The following is a 25,403-nucleotide window of genomic DNA, read 5'->3' as shown; positions in this document are numbered from 1 at the left end:
TGAGGCAGACCGGTGAATACTAAAACTGGTAAAAATCCAATAAAGACATTACAAGCTTTAATTTTATTCAGTCTTTGAGACACTTTGCAGTATATGTGGGTTTCACCAATTTTAAATCATTTTGCCATTAGGACAAACACTGTAGACTACACAAAACTGAACCTACTTACAAATAAAGAAATCAAATTTCACCCATCTTCCAAATATTTTATTAAAACATTACTGTCCAGCTAAATAATCTTAGTTGTCAATAGTACGATTTCTTTAAAAACTGTACATGGCTGTAATATACAGATCAAGGCAAACTCTTTGGTACACATATATACACTGATAAGACACACACACACACCACACACACACACACACACATACACACACACACACACACACACAAACACACACTCTTACTTTTCACAACTATCTTCTGGGTGGTGTTTAACAGCTACTCATTTTCTGGAAGCAGAGAAAGCAACCCTCCAAGTGTACTCAGATTTGATAAAAAAAAATGATGCGTACAAAAACTGACACTTTTTGAGACAAAATTACACAGTGGTATGGCATTTGCTAAAATAAACTACAAATCACTTAAATGCATTTTCTACAGTCATGACATAAACCTAATGGTTAATTGTCTCTCTCTGGTGTGCGTACTCCCTAAACTAGGAAACATGTAACAAAGTGACCCACAATATGTGCCCTTACATCAACCCCATGTTCAGTTAAATCTTAGCAAAATAAAGAAAACTGACCTTTTAGCATGTAACGCACTGCTTGAATAATACAAGAACTGTTCCCTAAAACTGTTGTGCAAATTTAGAGGGAAAAGTAGAGTTTGAGGACAAACGCCGCCTCAGGAAATAAGTCTCAAGACATAAAACCACCAGGAAAACACAGTATTTCTCAGGTGAAACATACAAAAAAAAACCACACACACAAACAAATAAGTATAAGTACTATTCAGGTAAGCACTCAAACTGGAACGTGATATGTTGTAGGCTCTTAGGTGGAAGTGGAGGGAAACGGGGCTGCAGTGGTTTATGAGAGCCACTAGAGGGCGAGCCAGGGATGGCGCAGGCATTCAGCTGCCGTAGCTTGTTTCTCAGGGGTGAGTTCAAGCATGGGGAGCAGGAAGTCTGCAAAGGTCTCTGCGTCCTCACGGGACCACTCATACTTATCCAACAGAACCTCCAACAGACCCCACGGCTTCAACTTTGTGATGTGCTTCAGGTCACCTGCACAGAGCACACATTTAGAACCTCCATAATACCCTCTCTACACACTCACACCAGCACACAATATGGGTTACCTGGTAAAGCATGCATACATGATAAGGGGCTCTATGGTTTCGACAAAAATGATAAATGATTATTTTAAATAAACAAACAAACAAACAAACAAACAAACAAACAAATAAATAAATAAATAACAAATCATTGACTAATATTTTTACTAAATACCAAATACAAATTTGCTATAATTGTTACGCTGCATGAAACATGCTTAGCGCTACAACAAATATTTGATGAACTCAACAAATTTGTTAATGAATTTGTGAAATGATTCAAATTATCTACACTTTTCCAACTAAGCCTTTAATTTCCACAGATTTACCCAACTGATTGAACTACTTTTTAAACATTTATCATTCTATCATTTACATGCAAGGTTGTCACAGCAAAAGGGTGAAAGTTAGAAATATTCTTTGATAAGGCAGTGAAAAACATTCACCATTTGATAAGCATCTATGACATTTTTGCTATCTCATCTCAAGCATTTTTGTCTGCCTCATTTCACATTTGCCGAAGGTAATTTATTCAGTTTTATGCTGTAAACAAGTTCATTGTTTGAACATGTACACATTTTAAGTTCTTTATTTAGATGTAATGGGGTGATGCCCCACAAGAGAGTCTTAATATGATTTGTATTCCGTTGCTGGTTTTCTTTTATTAAATCAATCATTCAAATTAAATAATCATAGCAATAGCAACAAGAACCACTTGTTCTAAGCTGTTAGGCAATAATTTCCTTCATTTGAGCTAAATGAATGCATCTGCTATATGGCTCTCCATGTATCCTGTGGTTGTTCCACACATTGGTCATGTGTGTGCGCGCACAATTCAAACTAACCCTTCGCAAGACGTAATATCAATGCAAACACAAGGTGACGTGACAGCAGTAGCAGCAAACTGGTAACTGTAGGTGTGTCTCCAATCACATACACATGTACTATCTAGACTATTTGAAAAAGTCTTTACATCACATGGAAGTTAACATGATTTTCTTACAAAATGATTAGTGTTTGAATTGACCAAACCTAAAAGTAGGTCTATGTATTACTCTGCTAGATCGGTACACACTAAATATATTTAAATATGCCTTTGTATGACAGCCAATTGAGGGAAACTACGGGTACATTTACATGACAACGATGTACTACAGACAGAAAAGGTTTTCCCTTTGCCTTTTTGAAAAGATTCACATACAGATGACAACGTTGTCAAAACGATCCCCGTTCACACGGATTCGCAAAATTAACAAAAAACGCTGTATTATGCATGCGAGGCCAGTAGTTGGTGATGTCACTTTGTAAAGAAACACTACGCATATGCGCACATAAGCGCTCACGTCAACGGGTCTGCTATGTTGATCCAGGCAAGACTGCCTTACAAGGGAGCTGTGTTTTTTCTGGATAAAAAGCACAATAACGTTTACATTTCTCAGATGACTTCAATGGTTCATGATCTACGTGGAGTACAAAAAAAATTCAACCCCATCTGCTCCAGGTCAGAATTGTTAACAAAGCTCTTTAACAAAAAACAAAAAATAGAAATGGAGACACTGGCACTCAGTCTGCTTTCTAATATTTTTTGCAATAAAAGGATACTGATATCCTCCTAAACAGACAATTACAAAGAATATAAGATTAAGTATATATATAAGAATATAAGATTTTAAATTCCCTTTGTCTGCATAGATGTCAGTTAATAATTTGGCATATGAAACAAATGCGTCGTAGTAATGATGCAGTAAATCTACACTTTGCTGGAGAAGCGTCAAACTCAAAATCTGTAGTTTTGAACATCTCGCTCGCATGCCTATAGACTGAACACGTAATACGCGGTGCACACGACGTCATCATTTTCACAGATAATCGTTTTTGTACGTTTACACTTAGACGATAACGGCATCATTTTCAAAAACTTGCATTTTGAAACCCGTTTTCAGAAATTTGCGTTTTCATGCCCCAAAATGCCATTGTCGTGTAAACGAACAGCCAAAACGTATAAAAAGCTTTCCATTTTTAGTTGAGAACGTTGTCATGTAAACAGCCCCTAATAGTGCTGGTATTTGTACGTCTCCACACCGGTAACATACGTCCTAGAACAACTGCTGTAAAATCATTATTTACAAGTCTATACAAAACATCCAGGGATGTTTTGAAGCCATGTGAACACATGTACAAATCATTGTATACAACACCATGCTTTCAGTATAAAATCAGCCTTAATGAGCAGCCATTATTCAGTGTAATGCTTTTATCCTTTTTTCCCCCCTTCACCCATTTCATATTCCACTTTATATAATGTTCGGTCATCACGCTATGGAGCTCAACAGAACTACAACCACTTACTGTACAAAGACAAGCTAATCCTTACAGACATTTAAGTGCTATTCATAGAAATATTCACAGAACTTATCACCACCATCCACACAGTATATAGTCTGTATGTGAAATCATTAGGATTTTTCAAGCTTTCTTTCTACTTGAAATAGATCATATAAAATAATTCGCAAAACAGTATTACCTTTCTTGGTGAAAAAGTCCTTGGAGTAGTTTCCCGCAATTATGAGTTTGTGTGGGACCATCCCCAGCAGCTCAATGATCAAAGCAATGTGGTCTGCCATTTTGCATGGCAACAAAAAAGAGGGTTGTTGTGATGGTTGGGGGTGGGGTGGGGTGGGGTGGGGGTGCAGGGGTTGGAGGAGACAAAACAAACCACATATTGATCAAACATGGTTACTTGTCATTTATCCACTCTGGGAGTAGGGTGGTGCAGAGAGGAAGCATACAGCTTAAATCTGACAGCACAGAGATAAAAGTCAGCAGTCTGACTGGTTGCATTATTCCATTTTCTATCTAGCTCTGAAGCTCTTAAGATCAGCCAGTAAGATAATTTAAGTACAGTTTCTGTGATGGCTGTTAATGAGAGCCCTGAATGTCCATATTCATATAGAAAGCATTCACTGGCCATTAATGTACTAGTGGAGTGCAGAAAACCTCACTTCCAGAGTTATATGAATTAACTACTGGTGTTTTGTTTTTGTTTGTTTTTTGTCCTGGAAGCATCACTCGGAATACTTTTAGTTCATCAACTAAAAAAGGAACTTGTAGCTGAAGATTTTAGGATTCCACTGACACTTCATGCCTTTAACTGTGATGTCTGAGAAATGCTAGCTGAAATTAAATTGCAAAATGCACTGTCAAAAGAAGCTGCAAAAAAACACCCTCACGCTTGGCCTTGAGGCCCAGAGTGGAATTCTTACTACCATGACATGCGTACCTCTCCGGCTAAAGTATTCCTGTGAGACTTTCCGACACAGAGCATAGTGTCTGGGAATTCTACCCAACAGTTCAATGATCAGAGCAAGGTGGTCTGGAGGAAAGTCAAGAGTAGTGCAGGAGAGAGAGAGAGAGAGAGAGAGAGAGAAAGAATGACAGTAGCAAGGACAAAAGCAAGATGAACGGTAATAGGCATGACCTATGAGAGTTTTAAGCGGTATAAAGGTACAAAAAGAATGTTACGTGCATATCAAGACAAATGTTACTATAGATGGAAAGTGAATGCTGTCTAGGATTAGTAAGGATTAAGCAAGAATGTATGTAGAACATTGAGTCTAGATCAGGGATACCAGAACACAAGTCAAAGCACTGAATCTGGTTCCAGTCAGACAGCAGGGTAAAAACTGCACTATGCAATTATCTGGGACTTGATAACTGAACGCTTTCTCCATCCATCGCAAAATATCAATGTGTGTTTTTTGGGGTTGGGAGCACAGTCACTTTGTTGGGTATTAAGAATGTACTGTGCCAATAGTCATCATATATGAAGTATAAAAGTTCATTAACAACAAGCAAATGACTTATTTCAGAATAACTTCAATTCAAGGGGCAGAGGAAGTTTATACTTTTTATACTGAAGAAAAAAAAAATCACAAGCACTCGTACAGCAGACGAAACCGGCATTCTTCTAGTATAAATGCTGTAAAATATCAAGCAGACAGATGAGAGACAAATGTTTAGGAAGACTATTATTACTGTGACAAATAAAACGTCTGCACTCTAACATTTAGCACTTACAAAAAAAATCCAGGCAATTTCCAATAGAATTTCCTGTCTTCTAGAAATTTATTCCTAAGTACGTTTAAACAGATGACGTTTATATTCCACAATCATGGATTCACTATTTGGGGGTAAAAACAAAAAGGACAGGTGCTTTTACTACTGACATGGCAATAAAACTACAGTAGCATTTGTGAAGGAACAAAAGTATCTTTTGTACTTTGGATCTCCCTGGACGCATGCAGAAACAGCATGATGTGGAATGTAATAAGCATCACAAAAGCATGGGGAGGACCCATAAATTTTGAGAATTTTTAAAACATCCCTGGGAATAAGGCTCGAATTAGAACATCTTCTGCAAGCTATTATAGCATGTAATTTAAAAAGGCAGCAGGTAAAGCAGTCCAACCAAAATGTAGGGGGATGACAGAAAAGGAGGAGAGAATAGAGTGAGAAGGGAAACACAAGTAGAGAAAGTGAAGACATTCGTTCAGATTTTATTGTAGCTCTGTTAGAAGGGAAAGAGACACAGGAATACAGACAGTTGCATTATATTTTGAAGTGATAAGTCTCAGTGTTGTGCTGGAAACAAAAAAAAAAAAAAAAAAGAGCCAAATACTCAATATCTTTAGCTTGGATCACAGATACAGACTATGTGATGTGATCACAATTCATTAGTATACTGCCTATTGTAAGATATTATTAAGCAAGTTATTAATTATTCTTAATCTTCATTGATTAGTCATTTCAGGAGAGGTACTGCTGAATTGAAGAACTTACAGTAGGCATACAGGTGCATCTAAAAAATAAATAAATAAAAGTGAATGTTCATTTTTTCTATAATTTAATTCAAAAAGAGGAACTTTCATATAATATATAATCATTAAACATAAAGTGAAATATTTCAAGAGTTTTCTTGTTTTAATCTTGATCATTACAGCTTACATCTCATGGAAATCAAAAATACAGTATCTCAAAATATTGGTTACAAGACAGAAATGTTGACCTGAGAAAAGCTCTAATCAGATAATTAACTCAAAACACCTGCAAAGGTTTCCTGAGCCTTTAATCTCTCAGTCTGGTTCAGTACACAACCACAGTCATGGGGAAGATGAAAGTAAATTTTGCATTTCATTTGGAAATCAAGGTCCCAGAGTCTGGAGGAAGAGTGGACAGGCACAGAATCCAATTTGCTTGAAGTCCAGTGTGAAGTTTCCACAGTCAGTGATGATTTGGGGTGCTATGTCATCTGCTGGTGTTGGTCCACTGTGTTTTCTCAAGTCAAGAGTCAATGCAGCGTCTACCAGGAGATTTTAGAGAGCTTAATGCTTCAATCTGTTGACAAGTTTTATGGAGATACTGATTTCCTTTTCCAGCAGGACTTGGCACCTGTCCACAGTGCCAAAACTACTAGTAACTGACTTGCTGACCATGGTATTACTGAGCTTGATTGTCCAGCCAACTCGCCTGACCTGAACCCCATAGAGAATCTATGGGAGACACCAGACCCAACACACTGCAGACGAGCTGAAGACTGATATCAAAGCAACCTGGGCTTCCATAACACCTCAGCAGTGCCACAGGCTGATTGCCTCCATGCCACGCCACATTGATGCAGTAATTCATGAAAAAGGAGCCCCGACCAAGTATTGAGTGCATAAATTAACATACTTTTCAGAAAGTCAACATTTCTGTATTATGAATTCTTTAATCTTATATTTTGAGATACAGAATTTTTGATTTCCATGAGCTGTAAGCTCATAATCATCAAGATTAAAACAAAAAAGGCTTGACATTTCACTTTATGTGTAATGAATCTAGAATATATGAAAAGTTCCACTTTTTGAATTAAATTACTGGGAAAATTAACTTTTTCATGATATTCTAATTTTTTGAGATGCATCTATATATGCAGTGGAAATTTAATGAGATTTTGCTTAGTCTTAAACTAGACAACCATAGGACAGCTCTCTACATCAGTATATCTGCACTTCTTTGCACGGCAATGGCTAAAAATGTCTAGCATCAGCACAGTGGACTAAGCATCATGGTTTGTTTGGAAAAGTAAGTCAAAAGCAAACAAATTAGTGACAAGAAGAAACTGCTTTACCTTCATCTCTGGAGTACTCTTCACCAGAGTGGGGTTCAAACAAGTAGTACAAAGTGGCCAGTTCAAATGCCTGCAATGAGAGGAATGAGACATATAGGAAGAGAGATTCTATTTTGACAAAGAAATCTCAAGAAAGAGTCACAAAACTGCTGCAACTTTACTTCAATGTTTAAAGATAGTCAAATACTCATTAAAAATATATCTAAGTTAAGTAGTGGATAGCTATTTTTTTTTACAAACCAACTAATGTCTATTGTGAAATAATGGCACTGGACACTGTGTTTAAATCTGGCACTGTGTTTAAATCGTGGTCAGTGATATTCATTAAACTTCAGACACTCTATACAATTCCTGGACACAAGACTGATCCAGACTAATGTAATCAAAGATCTCTCTTAATAAAGAAGTACTTCCTCTAATAATAATTTCTTTTTTTTTTTCCTTTTTTTTCTTTTTTTTTTTTAAAGTTTAATAGCGTGCTGCAGGGATGATGTATTTTTGTTGGCCAGGCCAGAAGTTAGCATCACCCTGGTTCTCTTGACAAAAATCTAATAGGATTTTTCCACTGGCTTTGGGAATACAGCAGAAAATAAGCTCTGTGACCAACAAAAGTTTATGATTCTTACACTTTGTTTTTTATCAAGATGATCTTCACAAATGAGCAACTATTATGAATTTTGAAGCCTAAATACAATCACTAGAAGAAAAAGCTAAAGTTAGGCTTTAAACAAACTATACCACGGTTGCATGAGTTCAGTCACCACCACTAAACTTCTGACAACTCTTTCAATCTTTTTTTTTAAACCACTACAATTGGAAAATACTACAAATTGAAAAATCTACAAACTGGAAAGTATGAGTTGGAATATTTGGAAAGAGCGTGAGTATAAAAGCAGTTTTCCTGTTCAGTGTGATGGTGTTTAATGTCCCAGACAACCTCTGTAGTCCCATTTAGCCATTTGTTAGCAATCGCCTTTTTCAAGACATGTAAAGGCTTTTTTTTTTTTTAAATCATGAGTGGGCTATTACTGATGTATTTTATGTAGTGGAATAAACCGTGCAAATATCTTGAGCCTGTGTTAACCGCAGACCTTATTTTCAGACATTTAACCAAAAACCCATTCAAAAACCCCATTGAATTTGGGACGATGGAACCGGAAGTGTTAAAACGGTAACCCATTACCAGGTTTTAGGGCTCATTCCTGCACCACTTTATTTAGTGTAGTAACCGCAAATATGTAAGAGTAAAATTTGCTGATAGACCTTTAAAAAATATATTTGTGTAATAAATAAAGGTAGTGATGTTTTGCCATTTTGTATCTATGTTTTCAACTCTAATACAGAGGACAGCAAATTGCATGTGGTTCTTCACTAGAAGGCAGTTGTTATAAGTGGTGTGAGGCAGCTGAAAGTGATCCAAGTACTGTCACATGTTAATTCAAATTACCAATATTTTGCTGCTCGAAAATGTTTCACACGACTACACTGCAGCAATATTTTCTTCAGTTTAAGGTTTCCTAAACATGTTTACCTTCAAAATCAATTGGAAAATATTTAACAATATTAAAATGCACTGGAACATCCAATTAATATACAGTATCTCACAAAAGTGAGTACACCCCTCACATTTTTATAAATATTTGATTATATCTTTTCATGTGACAACACTGAAGAAATGACACTTTGCTACAATGTAAAGTAGTGAGTGTACAGCTTGTATAACAGTGTAAATTTGCTGTCCCCTCAAAATAACTCAACACATAGCCATTAACGTCTAAACCGCTGGCAACAAAAGTGAGTACACCCCTAAGTGAAAATGTCCAAATTGGGCCCAATTAGCCATTTCCCCTCCCCGGTGTCATGTGACTTGTTAGTGTTACAAGGTCTCAGGTGTAAATGGGGAGCAGGTGTGTTAAATTTGGTGTCAAATTTTGGTTAAAGATGATTTTCTTTTGATTTTTTTTTTCATACATCGGCCAACAGATGCCCATGAATACTTACATGGTACATCAACTGCTTTTGTGTAGTGCTTGTACTCTTCCAATCTCATAGATTACTAAATAAGATGCTGCAGTGCTTCCTTTTATTATGTTCGATATTATTTGTGACATAACTACTCATTTACAAAAAAAAATTCATATTGATTCATGAAGGGCTTCAATTAGAATCATTATTGTTTTAGATTTATTCATAAATCATTAGTCTTAAAAGTAAACTTTAGTTAGTCTAGTTTGGTTTAAATGACAGTTGGGCAGTAACGAATCTAAATCAAAACTGTATGCCGAGTGCCTGAAATGTCTTGCCTTGACCTCTGACAGTCTTTGCCACATGAGGTGTTTAGAGTTTCTGATGTTTAAAGCTACATGTCAAATTCTCAGTAAGATCTCCATTAGGAGCAGATAAATGAGCTGTGCTCAGAATCATTCTGGTGTAAGGGATATGAAAACTTCTTGCCATGGATCAGCTGTCCATTTTTAGAAATCATTTGTGTATAGTATATAAGAATCCAACATAGCATGCCAGATGAGCAGGTGTATGGATTAGTATGTACACAAAGACACACATAAATGGGATGGAAAGCCAAGTAGGGATCATGAGGCAGGTGTCTCTGACAGTATCGGACAACACACAGCTGCCAGAGTGTCTGTCGGGTTTACCTGAATCACAAACCCGAAAAAAACACATTCTGGGTCTTTTTTTTTAACCCCTTTCCAATGTGTCTCTCAGATATAATGGCAGATGCAGCTGATGCATTTAGTGAGAGATACATCAAGAGCAGGACTGTTATTTGTAACTATCAATCAAAAAAGACCATCTTTTCTCTGCAGGAAGCCACATAATATCCCCCCCCTTTACACTCTTGGATACAATAACACTCCCAAATCATTACTGCCTGGGGCACAGGCATTTGAGGATCATCATACTGCCACAGGCATTTGAGGATCATCATACTGCCGAAATTATACATACCAGGCTATTGTTGGTAGGAAATAATCCTGCTGTTGAGTGGCACTGTGTGTGCATACCTATCATAGTCTCCGTTGCAGAGGGCTCTCACAGGGATGCTGAAAGGTTTCCACACAGGGTTGAGTGTGTTTTTCATCACCTCTGTCTTATGACAGATAGTAAACCTGAATACAGAATAAAAACAAAGATGAGTTAACCTCTCCTGTTAATGGGCTAGTTATACATAACATATAAATATCAGGATGTATATCCATTTATATTAATGAAACCAGACATAGTATAAAAACAGGTTTTTCCCCATGCTGTGATACTATGCAGAGATGAACTGGACTGAAAATTTAGTCTTAGTACATTTTAGGAAGTATCATCTGTACACTGTAAGAGATCTCTGATGTGAATAACATATTCAAAAACACTCACTTAGTTCTTCAACATACTGACGTGTGTTAGAACTCAGAGTGAACATGAACTGACTAACTCATGTTCCGTCCTCATTACTCCGGTAGAACACCATGAAAGGGTCTGAGCGACCAAATAAGTCTTTCTTGTCCAGCTTATTGAAACAGAATTGCATAGTGACACAGTCCTGGGGTAAATTGAGAAAGCAAGAGGTTGTAAATCCAATAGGATTATAGTTACAGCTTGCATTGCTACAGAGAATAGCTTGTGTAGACAGAAACAAGATTATCACATTAAAACCAGACCTTGTGCATGAAAATTTCCATCTTCGTTTCACATAAAATAATATTTAGGGTTTCCAGCTACAGCATAAGGACACAGGATAATATATATTTTTTTTATCTTTGCCTAACTTATGTTTATGTGCAGAAGGCCAAACAAAAACAAAACAATGTGTCTTAATATCAACGGGAATGGGTGTGATTATATATATATACGTCTGTGTGTATATGTATGTCCACTGGGGGATACTTTTTGCAATAATCCTTACAGCAATAATGATGCATTAGCACAGTGTTACGGAGATTACTACAGTTTATAAGGCTTTTCCATGTTTCATTCTCATCACTGGCACAATGAAAATGCTATGAGTCTATTAAAGCATATGATTAGATTGAGGTCTGGAGTGGAAAAATGGAGAAGGATAAGGAGGGGAGAGATAGAAGGATAGAGGGAAATCAATGAATGAGAAGAAGCAGTAAAAAAAAAGGGAGAGATGAGATAAAAGAAAAGGGGGGATAGAGCAGCCTGCCAAAGGTCTGAGCTAAATGACAGTTTCACGCATGTTAAAGAGACCTTTATAATCCAGCACACTTCACTAGGCAAGATAACTAGCATTCTTGCAGATGCTACTCTTTTAACAGAGTGTAGCTGCCATATAATTCCTTTGAGATTACCAGAGGTTTGAAGCTGCACTTGGGAGTGACAATAAAATAGGGATAAAGTTTCACTTGTTAAAATATGGACTGCATCAAATGTAATTTCAACAAAGAATGGGTGTTCATAACATGTATATGGGAGCGGGGGAAGGTGATGCAGTAAAATTAATTTAATTTTGGTATGCAAAAACAATTACACAATCAAAGTGTAATATTTGAACATTGCAATTACACTTAGTGTTAGAACCGTTGTGCAGTGTCACCGCAGCTGAGCTCTGTACCACACACAAATCTAGAAACAAAACTGTAACACTACAAGCATTCAAATACCATTTTCTCTATTATGCACAAAGATGAACTTTGCTCTGCCACACTAAATTAATACCTGCACACTTCTGCCATCTGTACTTCCTCTGGCTCTAGGAATACAATTAGCAATGCAAAGGTCATCATCATTTGTTATAATAGTGAAGACTCCAATGAACACTGGCAAGAATTGCCTGAATATGTGCATTATACCCCAGAGAGACAATGCTTAATGTTAAATCTTTACGACTGGGTTGAAAGAGATTTGTTCTGACACTGTGAAATGAATAATGCCTTAAACCAGTGAGACCAAGCATTCTAATGCAAACTTGTCTGCATTATCTATGTCAGCTTTCACTAAACACAGCACACATTCCGTCTAGGAGGAAACAGGAATATATTTGGGCACACAGAGTACAAAAAACTCTGCATAATAAAACCATCTTTTTTGTCTTAACACCCATATGGTCTAAGCAGAGAGACTACAAAAGTCTTTGTGTCATTGAGTGCTCTGAATCTGTGTCTTACTGATCCCTGGTGGACTATAATGTTCTCTTAGCTGCAGAGTTTTATTGAATGTCATAACACTGGTGTGGCGGTAAATTTAATGAGACAACAGGGAGAAATTGAACTTATATTTATTGAACTTATTATATCTAGAACATTCTAAGTGAGAAAATTTTTCTTCTTATTATTTGGTCAGAGACAATCTAGGTTCCCTTTCAAAGGGAACTTCGACGTTACGTTTAGCATAACACTATGGGGAGCGCATCTCGGGCGCAACCGGCATCTGAAGATTGTGTAAAATCATGCCTATTTATAGGCCTGCCATGATCAGGTGACTTGGCGATTAAGTGCGTCACGTGATATAAATATGGCACCTGTGAACCGTGCCATCAGCCTTTATTATCTTCAGTGAAAAACTTCATGTGAGTTGTTTGTGTAAAGAAACAAAAAGGCGCTTCATTTTCTCGCTATCTTTTCTCAAAATCTCAGAACTTTTCTATCCCTTTAAAAAAAAGAGAAGAAAAAAAAGGAATGAGCGAGAGAGAAAAATATGAGTGAGAGAATTCAGGAAGTTTCATCACGGGGAATAGTGCACACTTTCTGGGTGAAGTGTCTAGGGTATAGCATGCGATGGCAACCTCGAGAGACTGTGCATGATAATGCCTACATTAAGCAGCTCGGCTCATGACTCGCGCTCTTCTCGGAAGCCGAAGCGAGTTGGGTTTCAGAGCCTCGCTGATCTGGGCCGGCCGCTGCCGAGGCAGCTAGCCGTCTCAGGTTAGGGGGATCTCTTATGGATCCGGAAGAGGAGCCGGAGATGAGCGGATTATTCGGCCATTGTGGGGAATGACCGGCATGGCTATTTAGCTATGCTGAAGGTGGAGGAGGCGCTTGCGAGCTACCTCTCTCCATCGATGGCAGGTAATTAAGGGGGCCGGCTTTGCTATCCAAGCCACCATGTAAGGCCACCGTGGCATTGGTGGGCAAGGCCTATGCAGTAGTGGTCTTGATTGTGGGTCACTGCAAACAATGACAGTGTTGCAGGCCTACCACGCAGACCTGCTGAGTGAGCTCGACATATGGCGGCATTCAGCCAGTTCCTTCCCTGTTGTGTCGGGTTCATCCAAGCATCCATGTGTGGAGCCCGGGCCAGCACAATTGCGAGGGAGACACAGAAAGCGAGTATGGCAGCCCGCCAACCCCCGAAGACAGCCAGGGGAACCAGGTGGCCACAGTCTCGGCCTGCTACTAGGCCTGATCTGTGAATGGTCATAAAGGCCAAGCAGGCAAAGAAGAGCAGTCCTGAGGGGCCGTGGAGGGACGTATCAGGGGACATGAGGTTGCTAGGGCAGTTAGCCCGCAGTGTTACTGTAGGGCCTCCCCTAGTCAAGGCGTTCCCAAGTTTTCAGTGTTCTCTGGTCAGCAAGCTGTCATAGGGCAAGGGAAATCTGATGCTTTTCCTCCAATAGAATGTGGAATAGTTAACTTCACTAAAAGACTGTCTGGCAGCATGGAAACTACTGCCAAATGTGTCTCCGTGGGTTCTGTCTACCGTAGAAAAGGGTTACCGTGTCCAGTTTATAGCTCGACCCCCCCGGTTCAGAGGTGTGCTCAGCACAGTAGTCAGCACAGACCAGAGCCCGACAGCGCAGGAAGTAAGATCCCTCTTGGACAAAGGCGCCATAGAACATGCATCCCGTTCCCTGAGGGAGGAGGTTTTTACAGCTGTTATTGCATACTTTCGAGTATGCAGCCAATTTTAGATCTGCGTCATCTGAACTGTTTGTGACGATAGATCTAAAAGGTACATATTTCCACATAGAAATATCGCTAGCTTTATCCCCTCGCGCCTTCACAAAGTGCATGGATGTCACTCTGGCTCCATTGTGACTCCAGGGCATCCATGTACTAAAACAGTGGTTTTCAAAGTGGGGGCCGCGGCCCCTATATATATATATATATATATATATATATATATATATATATATATATATATATATATATATATACAGTATCTCACAAAAGTGAGTACACCCCTCACATTTTTGTAAATATTTGATTATATCTTTTCATGTGACAACACTGAAGAAATGACACTTTGCTACAATGTATAGTAGTAAGTGTACCGCTTGTATAACAGTGTAAATTTGCTGTCCCCTCAAAATAACTCAACACACAGCCATTAATATCTAAACCACTGGTAACAAAAGTGAGTACACCCCTAAGTGAACATGTGCAAATTGGGCCCAAAGTGTCAATATTTTGTGTGGCCACCATTACTTTCCAGCACTGCCTTAACCCTCTTGGGCATGGAGTTCACCAGAGCTTCACAGGTTGCTACTGGAGTCCTCTTCCACTCCTCCATGATGAGATCATGGAGCTGGTGGATGTTAGAGACCTTGTGCTCCTCCACCTTCCATTTGAGGATGCCCCACAGATGCTCAATAGGGTTTAGGTCTGGAGACATGCTTGGCCAGTCCATCACCTTCACCCTCAGCTTCTTTAGCAAGGCAGTGGTCGTCTTGGAGGTGTGCTTGGGGTTGTTATCATGCTGGAATACTGCATACTGATCATGCTTTGCTTTAGTATGTCACAGTACATGTTGGCATTCATGGTTCCCTCAATGAACTGTAGCTCCCCAGTGCCGGCAGCACTCATGCAGCCCCAGACCATAAAACTCCCACCACCATGCTTGACTGTAGGCAAGACACACTTGTCTTTGTACCCCTCACCTGGTTGCCGCCACACACGCTTGACACCATCTGAACCAAATAAGTTTATCTTGGTCTCATCAGACCACACGACATGGTTCCAGTTATCCATGTCCTTAGTCTGCTTGTCTTCAGCAAACTGTTTGCGGCTTTCTCGTGCATCATCTTTAGAAGAGGCTTCCTTCTGGGATGACAGCCATGCAGACCAATTTGATGCAGTGTGCGGCATATGGTCTAAGCACTGACAGGCTGACCCCCCACCCCTTCATCCTCTGCAGCAATGCTGGCAGCACTCATAAGTCTATTTCCCAAAGACAACCTCTGGATATGACGCTGAGCATGTGCAATCAACTTCTTTGGTCGACCATGGTGAGGCCTGTTCTGAGTGGAACCTGTCCTGTAAAACCGCTGTATGGTCTTGGCCACCTTGCTGCAGCTCAGTGTCAGGGTCTTGGCAATCTTCTTATAGCCTAGGCCATCTTTATGTAGAGCAACAATTCTTTTTTTCAGATCCTCAGAGAGTTCTTTGCCATGAGGTGCCATGTTGAACTTCCAGTGACCAGTATGAGGGAGTGTGAGAGCAATGACACCAAATTTAACACACCTGCTCCCCATTCACACCTGAGACCTTGTAACACTAACAAGTCACATGACACCGGGGAGGGAAAATGGCTAATTGGGCCCAATTTGGACATTTTCACTTTGGGGTGTACTCACTTTTGTTGCCAGCGGTTTAGACATTAATGGCTGTGTGTTGAGTTATTTTGAGGGGACAGCAAATTTACACTGTTGCACAAGCTGTACACTCACTACTCTACATTGTAGCAGTTATTTCTTCAGTGTTGTCACATGAAAAGATATAATCAAATATTTATAAAAATGTGAGGGGTGTACTCACTTTTGTGAGATACTGTATATTAATTGGATGTTCCAGTGCATTTTAATATTGTTAAATATTTTCCAATTGATTTTGAAGGTAAACATGTTTAGGAAACCTTAAACTGAAGAAAATATTGCTGCAGTGTACACTGCAGCAATATTTTGTGCAGTGTACACTGCAGTGTGTGTGTGTGTGTACACACACACACACACTACCAGCAACTGCTACCTCAAAAGAAATGGATAAGTTTTTAAAAAGAAAAAGCCCTGACGACAAGACCAACAGCCCAGCTGACCCAAGCTCAGCTACACAAAAAACGAAGACCTCATGGCCAAATAAAACTCGCAAGTATGAGGCTGCATACATAAAGTATGGATTTACTGTAGCACATAAGAATGGCAATGAGTGCCCGAAATGTGTTCTCTGCCTGGAGATTCTCTACAACGAATGTTTAAAGCCTTCTCAGTGTCATTTGAAACAAAAGCACCCAACAGAGGTCGAAAACACAGTAGACTTTTTCAAATGAAAAGAAGAGAATATGGCTAGACAGTCGACCATATTCGTGCAGCAAGCTACTGTCCCCGAAACGGCATTGAAGGCATCGTTTTTGGCGTCATACCACATAGCTCATGCCAAGAAGCCACACACAATTGGAGAAGATCTGATTTTACCAGCTACCAAAGACATTGTAAGAGAACTGCTTTGTGATGATGCTGCTCGGAAAATCGATGCAGTACCACTTTCTGATAATTCCGTAAGCCGGATTGGTGAAATGCTGAAGATGTGTCCGCTCAACTTTTGGAGCAGGTGAGAACCAGCGAATATTTCGCTCTTCAGCTGGATGAGAGCATGGATGTATCTAATGCTGCTCAAATGCTTGTGTACATCAGGTTCATTTCCCAGGAATGTTTTGTTGAAGAAATACTATTTTGCAAAGCCACTGAAAATAGAACCATTGGGAGAGATATTTTTCAAGTTTTGGATGAGTACATAGAATCTAATGGACTTGACTGGTCTTGTTGTGTGGAGTGGAGTGACCGCTCGTATCAAACTTAAAGCCCCGAATGTAGTTGCCACACACTGTATGCTACACCATGAGGCTCTCGTCACAAAGAGGATTGACAACGAGCTTAACCAGGTATTATAAAACGTTATACAAGTTGTGAATTACATCAGAGCCCGCCCCATGAAACACAGACCGTTCACTCTGCTTTGCAACGAGATGGGCACCTGTTTTGATGCATTGCTGCTTCATTCCAACATGCGTTGGTTATCACGGGGGGCGCGTATATGAACTTAGGGGGGAAATTGCGGAGTTCCTCTCATGTGAAAAGCATCAGCTGGCAGACTGTTTTACAAATGCAGCCTGGACTCGTAAACTTGCATACATGTCAGATATTTTCCACCATCTAAATGTACTGAATCAAAGCATGCAAGGGCATGACACCTACATATTGCATGTGCAAGACAAAGTGCGTGCTTTTTCGAAGAAGATAGTGCTATGGTCAAACAAGCTCCAAGAGGGAATTACAGAACTGTTTCTATTACTTCACCAAGAGCTCCTATCATCTGGTGAGTTGGGCACCATCTCTCCACTGATCCAGTCCCACGTTCAGCACCTACAGGGATATTTCAGAGACTATTTCCCTGACCTTGAAAACACACATCTAAACTGGGTTAGGAACCCCTTTGCTTCTGGTGTCGGTGCAAGTCTCAATTTAAAGGCACAGGAGGAACTGATTGACATGACAAATTCATGTGATTTAAAAATGAAATTTGAGTCTGTTTCCCTTTCTAACTACTGGCTACATGTAAGAAAAGACTATCCTGCCCTGGCTGAGAGGGCTCTGAAATGCCTTCTCCCTTTTGCAACAACTTACTTGTGTGAGTCTGGCTTTTCCACTTTAAAAATACTTAAAACAAAACACAGAGCACATCTACATGTGGACAATGACATGCGTATGGCACTGACAGAAATAAAGCCTAAGCTTGACAAACTGTGTTGGAGCCACCAAGCCCATCCCTCCCACTAGTATGTTTTCTCTTTCTCACTCTCAGACAACCACATACACAGAGAGTCAATTCCTAATGTAATGTAAATATGTAATTATTAATAAAAAAAAAAAGGGGGATATAATCACAAGTCTGTATTTTTAATGTGTTTTAAAGACATCTTGCAAAAAGGGGTGCCTCAGTCAAATGTTAATGCCATTTTGGGGGCCTTGCCCTGGAAAAGTTTGGGAACCACTGTACTAAACTACCTGGATGACTGGTCAATTCTAGCACGATCCAGGGAACTGGTGGTTCAACATCGAGATGTTCTCGCCCACATGAAGAGCTTGGGGCTCAGGTTGAACCTCAGAAAAGTTTGCTTTCCCCAGTGCAGTAGACAACTTTTCTAGGGGTTATAAGGATTCTACTACGATGAGGGCGTTTCTATCCCCAACATGCGTAGGGTCAATCCTATCAACACTGAGCAAGATAAAGCTGGATCTTGGGAGACTATTGGCGCTTATGGGCCTATTGCACAGGAGACCATTCAGTGGTGGCTGAGAAGTTGGGGGTTTCATCCAAACATCTGAGAATAATCAGTGTCACACGGCGATGCCTACGCATCTCTGAGAATTTGAGTGTCCCTGGTTTCTAGCCTTGGGTCACACTCTAGGGGTGTCTCCTTAATGCAAGACGGTAATGACAGACACCTCCCTCATGGGCTGGAGCACGGTCTAAGACAGCTGTCCAGCTCACAGTCTCTGATGCGGCCCTCATCTGGAGTGGCATATAAATTGCCTAGTAATGTGGGCCATATTTCTAGCACTGAAATTCCTTCTTCCTCAACTGAGAGGTCACCATGTGTTTACAGACAACACACCAGTGGTCTCTTATATTGACCACCAGGGAGGATTATGTTCATGCCCCATGTGAGGCAGGCGCAAGTAATTCTTCTCTGGGCAGAAGGAAAGTTTGTCAGTGAGTGCAATGCACATTCTGGAATATGGGGGCAGACATCCTGTTGAGGCAGGGGCTGAGGCCCAGGAATTGGTGGCTCCATCCACAAGTGGTGGAGTCCATATGGTGAGGTTTGGCCAAGCGGGACTGCATGTGTTCGTCTCCGAAGAGACAACACACGGCCCGCTGTGGTTCGCCCTCACTCCTCCCGCACAATTAGGGCTGGACACCATGGTGCACATGTGGCCGAGGTCACATCTTTTCCCCCATCACTCTGCTCCCGCAAGTTCTAGCCAGAGTTTGCCAAGACAGTCTATGTCTGCTGCTAGTAACACCTTATTGGCCAGCTCGAATATGGTTCTCAGAGATAATATCCCTGCTAGATGGCACTCCTTGGGAGATTCCCATCTGCAGGGATCCACTGTAGACCCAGTGAACTGCGCAATAGCTACAGTTCTGGAGTTCTTACAAGAACTGTTCTCAGCGGGGTGGGCTCCTTCTACAATCAGGGTCTACATGGCCGCCATTTCGGCCAGCCACACCCCTGTTGATGGAGCCTTTGTGGGGCAACATCCTCTAACTTCGAGGTTTATGCATGGTGTCAGGCAGCTGAGGCCCATCTGCAGGCCGCACATACTTTCCTGGGACCTATCTGTGGTCCTGGAAGGTCTGTCAGGTGGCCCATTTGAGCCCTTAGAGTGGATCTACTGTCCCAAGCCAGAGGGCTTATTTACCACTCTCGGCCAGAACTATGGAAACTGTGGGTCTGGCCCCTGAGGGGCACCAGCTCATAGACTCTGGTCTCACAAGTGAGGTTGTAGAGACCATGTTAAATGTTAACGCACCATCCACAAGGAAATTGTATGCACTCAAGTGGCAGCTTTTTGTCTTGTGGTATGAGGAACGTCAACTAGACCCAGTGAACTGCGCAATAGCTACAGTCCTGGAGTTCTTACAAGAACGTTTCTCAGTGGGGTGGGCTCCTTCTACAATCAGGGTTTACGTGGCCACCATTTCGGCCAGCCATGCCTTTGTTGATGGAGCCTCTGTGGGGCAACATCCTCTAACTTCGAGGTTCATGCGTGGTGTCAGGCGGCTGAGGCCTATCTGCAGGCCACGCATACCTTCTGGGACCTTTCTGTGGTCCCAGAAGGTCTGTCAGGGGCCCCATTGGAGCCCTTAGAGTCAACCTCTGAGAAGCTTCTGACTCTAAAGGTAGCTCTTCTGCTGGCCCTGACATCTCTCAAGCGAGTAGGAGAGCTACAAGCTCTCTCTGTTGCCCCTTCCGGCCTTGACTTTGCCCCTGGATTAGCCAAGGCCTTCCTGTATCCTATGCCGGAACAAGAGAGAATGCACCTGCTGTGTCCAGTAAGGGCTCTCTGTACTTACGTCCACCGCTCTGGCCAGTGGCGTAAGTTGGAGCAGCTGCTGGTCTGCTTTGGCGGTGACAGTAGAGGTGATGCTGTGTCAAAGCAGTGCATCTCTAATTGGATAGTGGAAGCAATCTCTATTGCTTATGAGGTGCGCGGTCTTGCTATGCCTCTGGGCATAAGGACTCATTCCACTAGGGCGGTCGCCTCCGCAAAGGCTTAGTCCAAAGGGGTATCGTTGTCCAAAGGGGTGTGTGCTGCTGCAGGGTGGTCTATGCCACACACATTCATTTGTTATTACAGCCTGGATATTCATTCCACCCCGGGCTCGAGTGTCTTGCAGTGACCCTTGGGCTTGGGTCTTTTTGAACAGGCCGTACCCTAGGTATGACGGAGTGGGTATTCTCGTTCCCATAGTGTTATGCTAAACACAACGTCAAAGTTCCCTTTGAAAGGGAACGTCTGGGTTACGCATGTAACCCTGTTTCCTGAGAAGGGAACGAGACGTTGCATTTAGCATAACACTATGGGGAGTGCCTCTTTTTCAGTGTGATAACAGACTATTTGGATTTGCTGGATTGCTATGGACATGACTTGAAGACACAGCCTAGTCCTTACCTAAATTACTGGAGACAAATTAACATGTCCTCAATAATCTTATCTTGATCTTTGTCATGTCTCGTGTCTGTTTTTGTTTTGAAACATTTCCCCAAATATAATTCCCCGAATCCTCAGCAAAGTAGCACAAACATTTCCCAGAATTCTCAGCCAGCCCATGTGCTCCAAGCCACATCACCTCACCAGTCACAAGTGCCCTCTAAGCACATCTCCCTGTTTATCAGTAAGTATCCCAAGCTCCCTTTAGTCCATGGGCACAAGCACAACCACAAAGTCCATGTCTGTTATCAGAATTAGAATCAGAATGTTTTTATTCTCCAAGTACAGAGTGTACTAGAATTTCATTTATTTATTTATTTTGGTGCAGTGTCACAAATAGAGGACAGCACAATCACCAAAGACTACAATATGATATATTACAATACAATACAATATGATACAATATAATACAATATATCTGTACAGGAAGACTGTACAAATATTTAATGTGATATGTGGATAAAGCAGATTGTTGGGGTGTAATATAATTATTACTAAGACTATAATTAGTGTTATTGTGCAGTTACTGCAGGTGTTAGTGTAATTACAACTGAATTTTATTGGTCTATTAAAGGGACTTGTGTTGCATGACAGAGGGGAGAGATGTAGGGAGAGTGTTTATTTAGAAGAATTGTAGCCTGGGGTAAGAAATTGTGCAGGTGTTGACTGGTATTGGGATATCAGAGCTCTTCTTCTGGGTTTGTGTTGTGAAGGAAAATGCTGAAAAAGAAAGTAAGAGTCTGCCATGATTTTCCCCACTCTTTTCCTCACCTTGGATGAGGTCAGTAAGGGTGGGGAGCTGACAGCCAATAGTTTCTTTCTGCACTTCTGATGATGCTCTGTAGCTTGAGTTAGGAGTGTGAATTTGCAGAGCTGAACCAGGCAGTTCACATTGGAGAATGTGACTATTGATTCTGTTGTAGCTCTATGGAATAGGACCAGTAGCTTCTGTGACAGCTTAAATTTATTTAGCTGTTGCAGAAAATGCAGGCATTGCAGGGCCTTCTTGGTGATTGTGTTGGAAACTGTATCATTTGAGGTCCTGCTTGATGATGGTACCCTGGAATTTGTGTGACTCTGCTCTGCTGACTGCTGAGCCATTTATTTCTAAAGGAAGGTGTTGGGAAATTTTCTATTATTTATTCCCTCAGATATGTATAAGTATGTTTAGGTTATAGTTTGATTTCTGTCTCATGAACTTTCTAGAACCTGTCTGTTGTGTGTGTGCCAGTTTAACATGTCACCATAGGTACTTCCTCTTTTCTGTTAAACAAACCACACCATATATGTTCAACAACTGCTGTACATTCTTGTATTGCCTAAGATGTTTTTCACGTACGTGGCCAGACAGTCCAACTGCCATATTATTTCCACACAGCAGTGCGCTTATGCACGGCTATTTGTACCTATATAAACCTCTGTGAATCTGCAATAAATTGGAGAAGTCTCTCTGAGCTACGCTGTGTGTCAGTGTGTTCAATCAGACTCTCCCCGGGCCCGTATGCGCTCTGAGGCAAACCACATCCGCGTGGTAGCATAGAGAAGAGAAACACTCTACTCTTAAACACAGAAAGGCTGAGAAAGGCTGATGGAGGAAGAAGGGATATCGAAGCTGTTATTTGCTTTATCCTTACAGAAGGTGTGGTGAATGCTTCCTACTGAAACCGATAATCATCTCCACAGTTTATGCATGTTCAACTCTAAGTTGCACACCTGCCATCAGATTGGACTTCTGTCCAATATGTGAACTCATCTTTGTTTGATATGAGTCGCACAAGGGTGGTGTCATCTGCAAACTTGATGAGCTTGATGGAGTCACTTTCAGAAGTACAGTCCTTGGTGTACAGTGAGTAGGCATCACCAACCCACACCTCATACTTTCCATTATCATGGAGGTTGATACCAGCAACAGGGACCTTTAAGACCCTTAAAACTCCATCCAGTGACCTTGTTTTTGTTGGCTCAAATTTAGCCTATTACCCAAAAACATCTAAAATTCAACTTAGAAGCCAATACTCACATCTACCTCTGAGCCCAGTTGGAGATAGAAAAAAATACACCAGCCGTGAGTGAGAAGAAGCAAGGGTCCAGCTTTATTGTTCCGTTCCACCACACGAGATCCACACCGATGAGAATTCTCAGAGGTGGTCCCAATACCCTGAGCTTAAGCTCCAGTATTTATACTGTATTTACACACTAAATAACCCAGATGTTTCAAGAAGACTATGATCTCACTACCAATAGGGTTAAAAAAGAGCTCATTTACCTTACTATTATGTTCCAGATAAGGGCTATTTCACTTACACATAGAATTGAAACCAGGGGTTTTAATTTACACATAAAATCAGAACCCAAGCATTTCTAATAACCCAGAAAATAAAAACCCAGCGTTTCTAGTTACTCAGAGGATCAGAAACTTCATTTTTCAGTTACCCAGAGGATCAGAAACTTCATTTTTCAGCTACCTTAGGGCATCAGAAACCAGAATTTTCAGTTACCTTAGGGCATCAGAAACTTCACTTTTCAATTACCTAAGGGAAATTAGATGACGTAGACAAGACTAAACAACCGGGAGGGACCTCGGTCTTATCGTTATCTCGAGGGGGGGGGGGGGGGGCAGTTTGCTTATAACTGGCTCTCTTCATGGTTCTCTTAAAATTGAGGCCTTCCATGCGAGACGAGAATCCCCACCATCGGAATCATGACTAAGTGATATTTTTCCTGTATTTCTAGTTTATAATTTATTTTCATATTTGCACTATATTTCTTATTTTATATATATTTATACTACTTGAAAAGCGGTTTACTGTACTTCCAACTTCTTAATATCATTACAGTTCTACTGTCCTGCATATCCTACTATTCTGTTTTTTATAGAGTTTCTCTATTACTATAAGATATTATTAAAGTTATTCATGTGTGTGTATGAGAAAGAGAGAGTGTGTGTGTATGTTGTGTCTACTTGCCCGCCCTTGACTGTACGAGAGTGTGTGGGTATGTGTGTGTGTGTGTGTGTGTGCGTGTGGTAGCACTCCTCAGCTCGTATACTTAGTGTATTATTCATTACTCTTAAAGATCTTTAAATGTTTTTCCAATTTATCCACATCTGACTAATACCGCTTCTGTATGTCTAGGTGCCCGTCGTCGGTCCCTCCTCTCCCCGTTACTGGACCTGGATCTGGAACTCGATCTGGACACTCATTACCAGCTTGTGCATCTCAATGCTGATATCATGGTGCTACTCAACTACCTTCGCAGCACCCCCCCAGGAATGGAAATGTGGGGTTCCCCCCTCCCCTTCGATACAGAATCTATTCTCGCTCTCCTCCAGACTACGCACCCACCCGTCCTGTGAATTACCAATAAAATTACTTTTTATTCACACTAAGTCTCCCTCATGTTTATTTCATGTCATTTTTATCCACAACATTTTCCAAAAGCATTTCCAGCACCATTTTTATAGCCAGAAGCTCCTGTACCTAAAGACATAATTGCACTCAGCTGGAAATGCTTTTGGAGTGTCACCAATATCAGAGCAACCCTTTGTCTAAAGTAGCTGAAGACAGCTAAGTGGTTGAACCCATGACAAGGGTGATTACTCTTTTACTCAAATTTTAATTTCATGTTTTTTTTTCTCAACCTGGTTCCAAGGAAACTAACATGGACACATTCTAAAGTCTTTATCCCACTCCTCCCTGAGATGAGACCGCAAAACCTATACAGAACCTATAATTTGTGAGTCCCACTTTGTTGGTGTCCTAAGCTGGGACATTGAACAAGAAATAGCTCAAACACATAATAAGCAACCAGACCTTTCATCATGCCCTGCCACCACCTCTAATCCAAATTGACCTTATCAATACTGTAGACCACCTTTGGTGCCCTCCACTAATATCGGCACCCTTGGTAAATATGAGCAAAGAAGGCTGTGAAAATGTGTCATTATTGTTTAACATTTTGATCTTTTGTTCAAAAAATTCACGTGGCTTTTGTGTTTTAATTTTTTGCTTTCTCCTTCTCAGAGGTGTCCAGGACATGAGAGGATATCTAGCTCTAAAAGCTCCTCCGTCAGCACCGGCCTTTCAAGTCATTTTCTATGTCTGTCAAGTCCATTTGGTTTTCTAAATCACACTTCCAATTCCTCCGGGTCAAAGAAGGTAAACAGCACACAATGCCTGCTCTGAAATGCCATTCGATCCTGGTTTTGACCTGTGTGCTGTAGCTGGTATGTTTGGTATGTTTTTTTTCTTTTTTTTTCTTTTTTTTTT

General features: G+C 40.7%; 1 protein-coding gene across 5 annotated transcripts; it reads right to left on the bottom strand.

Annotated features, from left to right (window-relative positions):
• Positions 1 to 44: 44 nt before the first annotated feature.
• Positions 45 to 21,369, bottom strand: LOC128607889 (SRSF protein kinase 1-like). 5 transcript variants are annotated; one of them, XM_053625138.1, is made up of 6 exons: positions 12,141 to 12,613; positions 10,839 to 11,004; positions 10,422 to 10,582; positions 7,452 to 7,521; positions 3,807 to 3,899; positions 45 to 1,232 (listed from the first exon to the last, which is right to left on the bottom strand). In XM_053625138.1, the coding sequence occupies exons 3-6, from the start codon at positions 10,482 to 10,484 to the stop codon at positions 1,048 to 1,050; spliced, it is 411 nt and encodes a 136-aa protein (XP_053481113.1). In that variant the 5' UTR covers positions 10,485 to 10,582; positions 10,839 to 11,004; positions 12,141 to 12,613; the 3' UTR covers positions 45 to 1,047. The 5 variants fall into 5 exon arrangements, with proteins under 5 accessions (XP_053481113.1, XP_053481115.1, XP_053481112.1 ...); XM_053625140.1 differs by lacking the exons at positions 10,839 to 11,004; positions 12,141 to 12,613 and adding an exon at positions 21,280 to 21,369; XM_053625137.1 differs by having other exon boundaries at positions 10,839 to 12,613.
• Positions 21,370 to 25,403: the final 4,034 nt, after the last annotated feature.

This window comes from Ictalurus furcatus, chromosome 5, assembly GCF_023375685.1.
Source record: "Ictalurus furcatus strain D&B chromosome 5, Billie_1.0, whole genome shotgun sequence".
NCBI classification, from domain to species: domain Eukaryota; kingdom Metazoa; phylum Chordata; class Actinopteri; order Siluriformes; family Ictaluridae; genus Ictalurus; species Ictalurus furcatus.
Note: the sequence above shows the minus strand (reverse complement) of the source record. Positions and strands in the feature narration are given on the sequence as shown.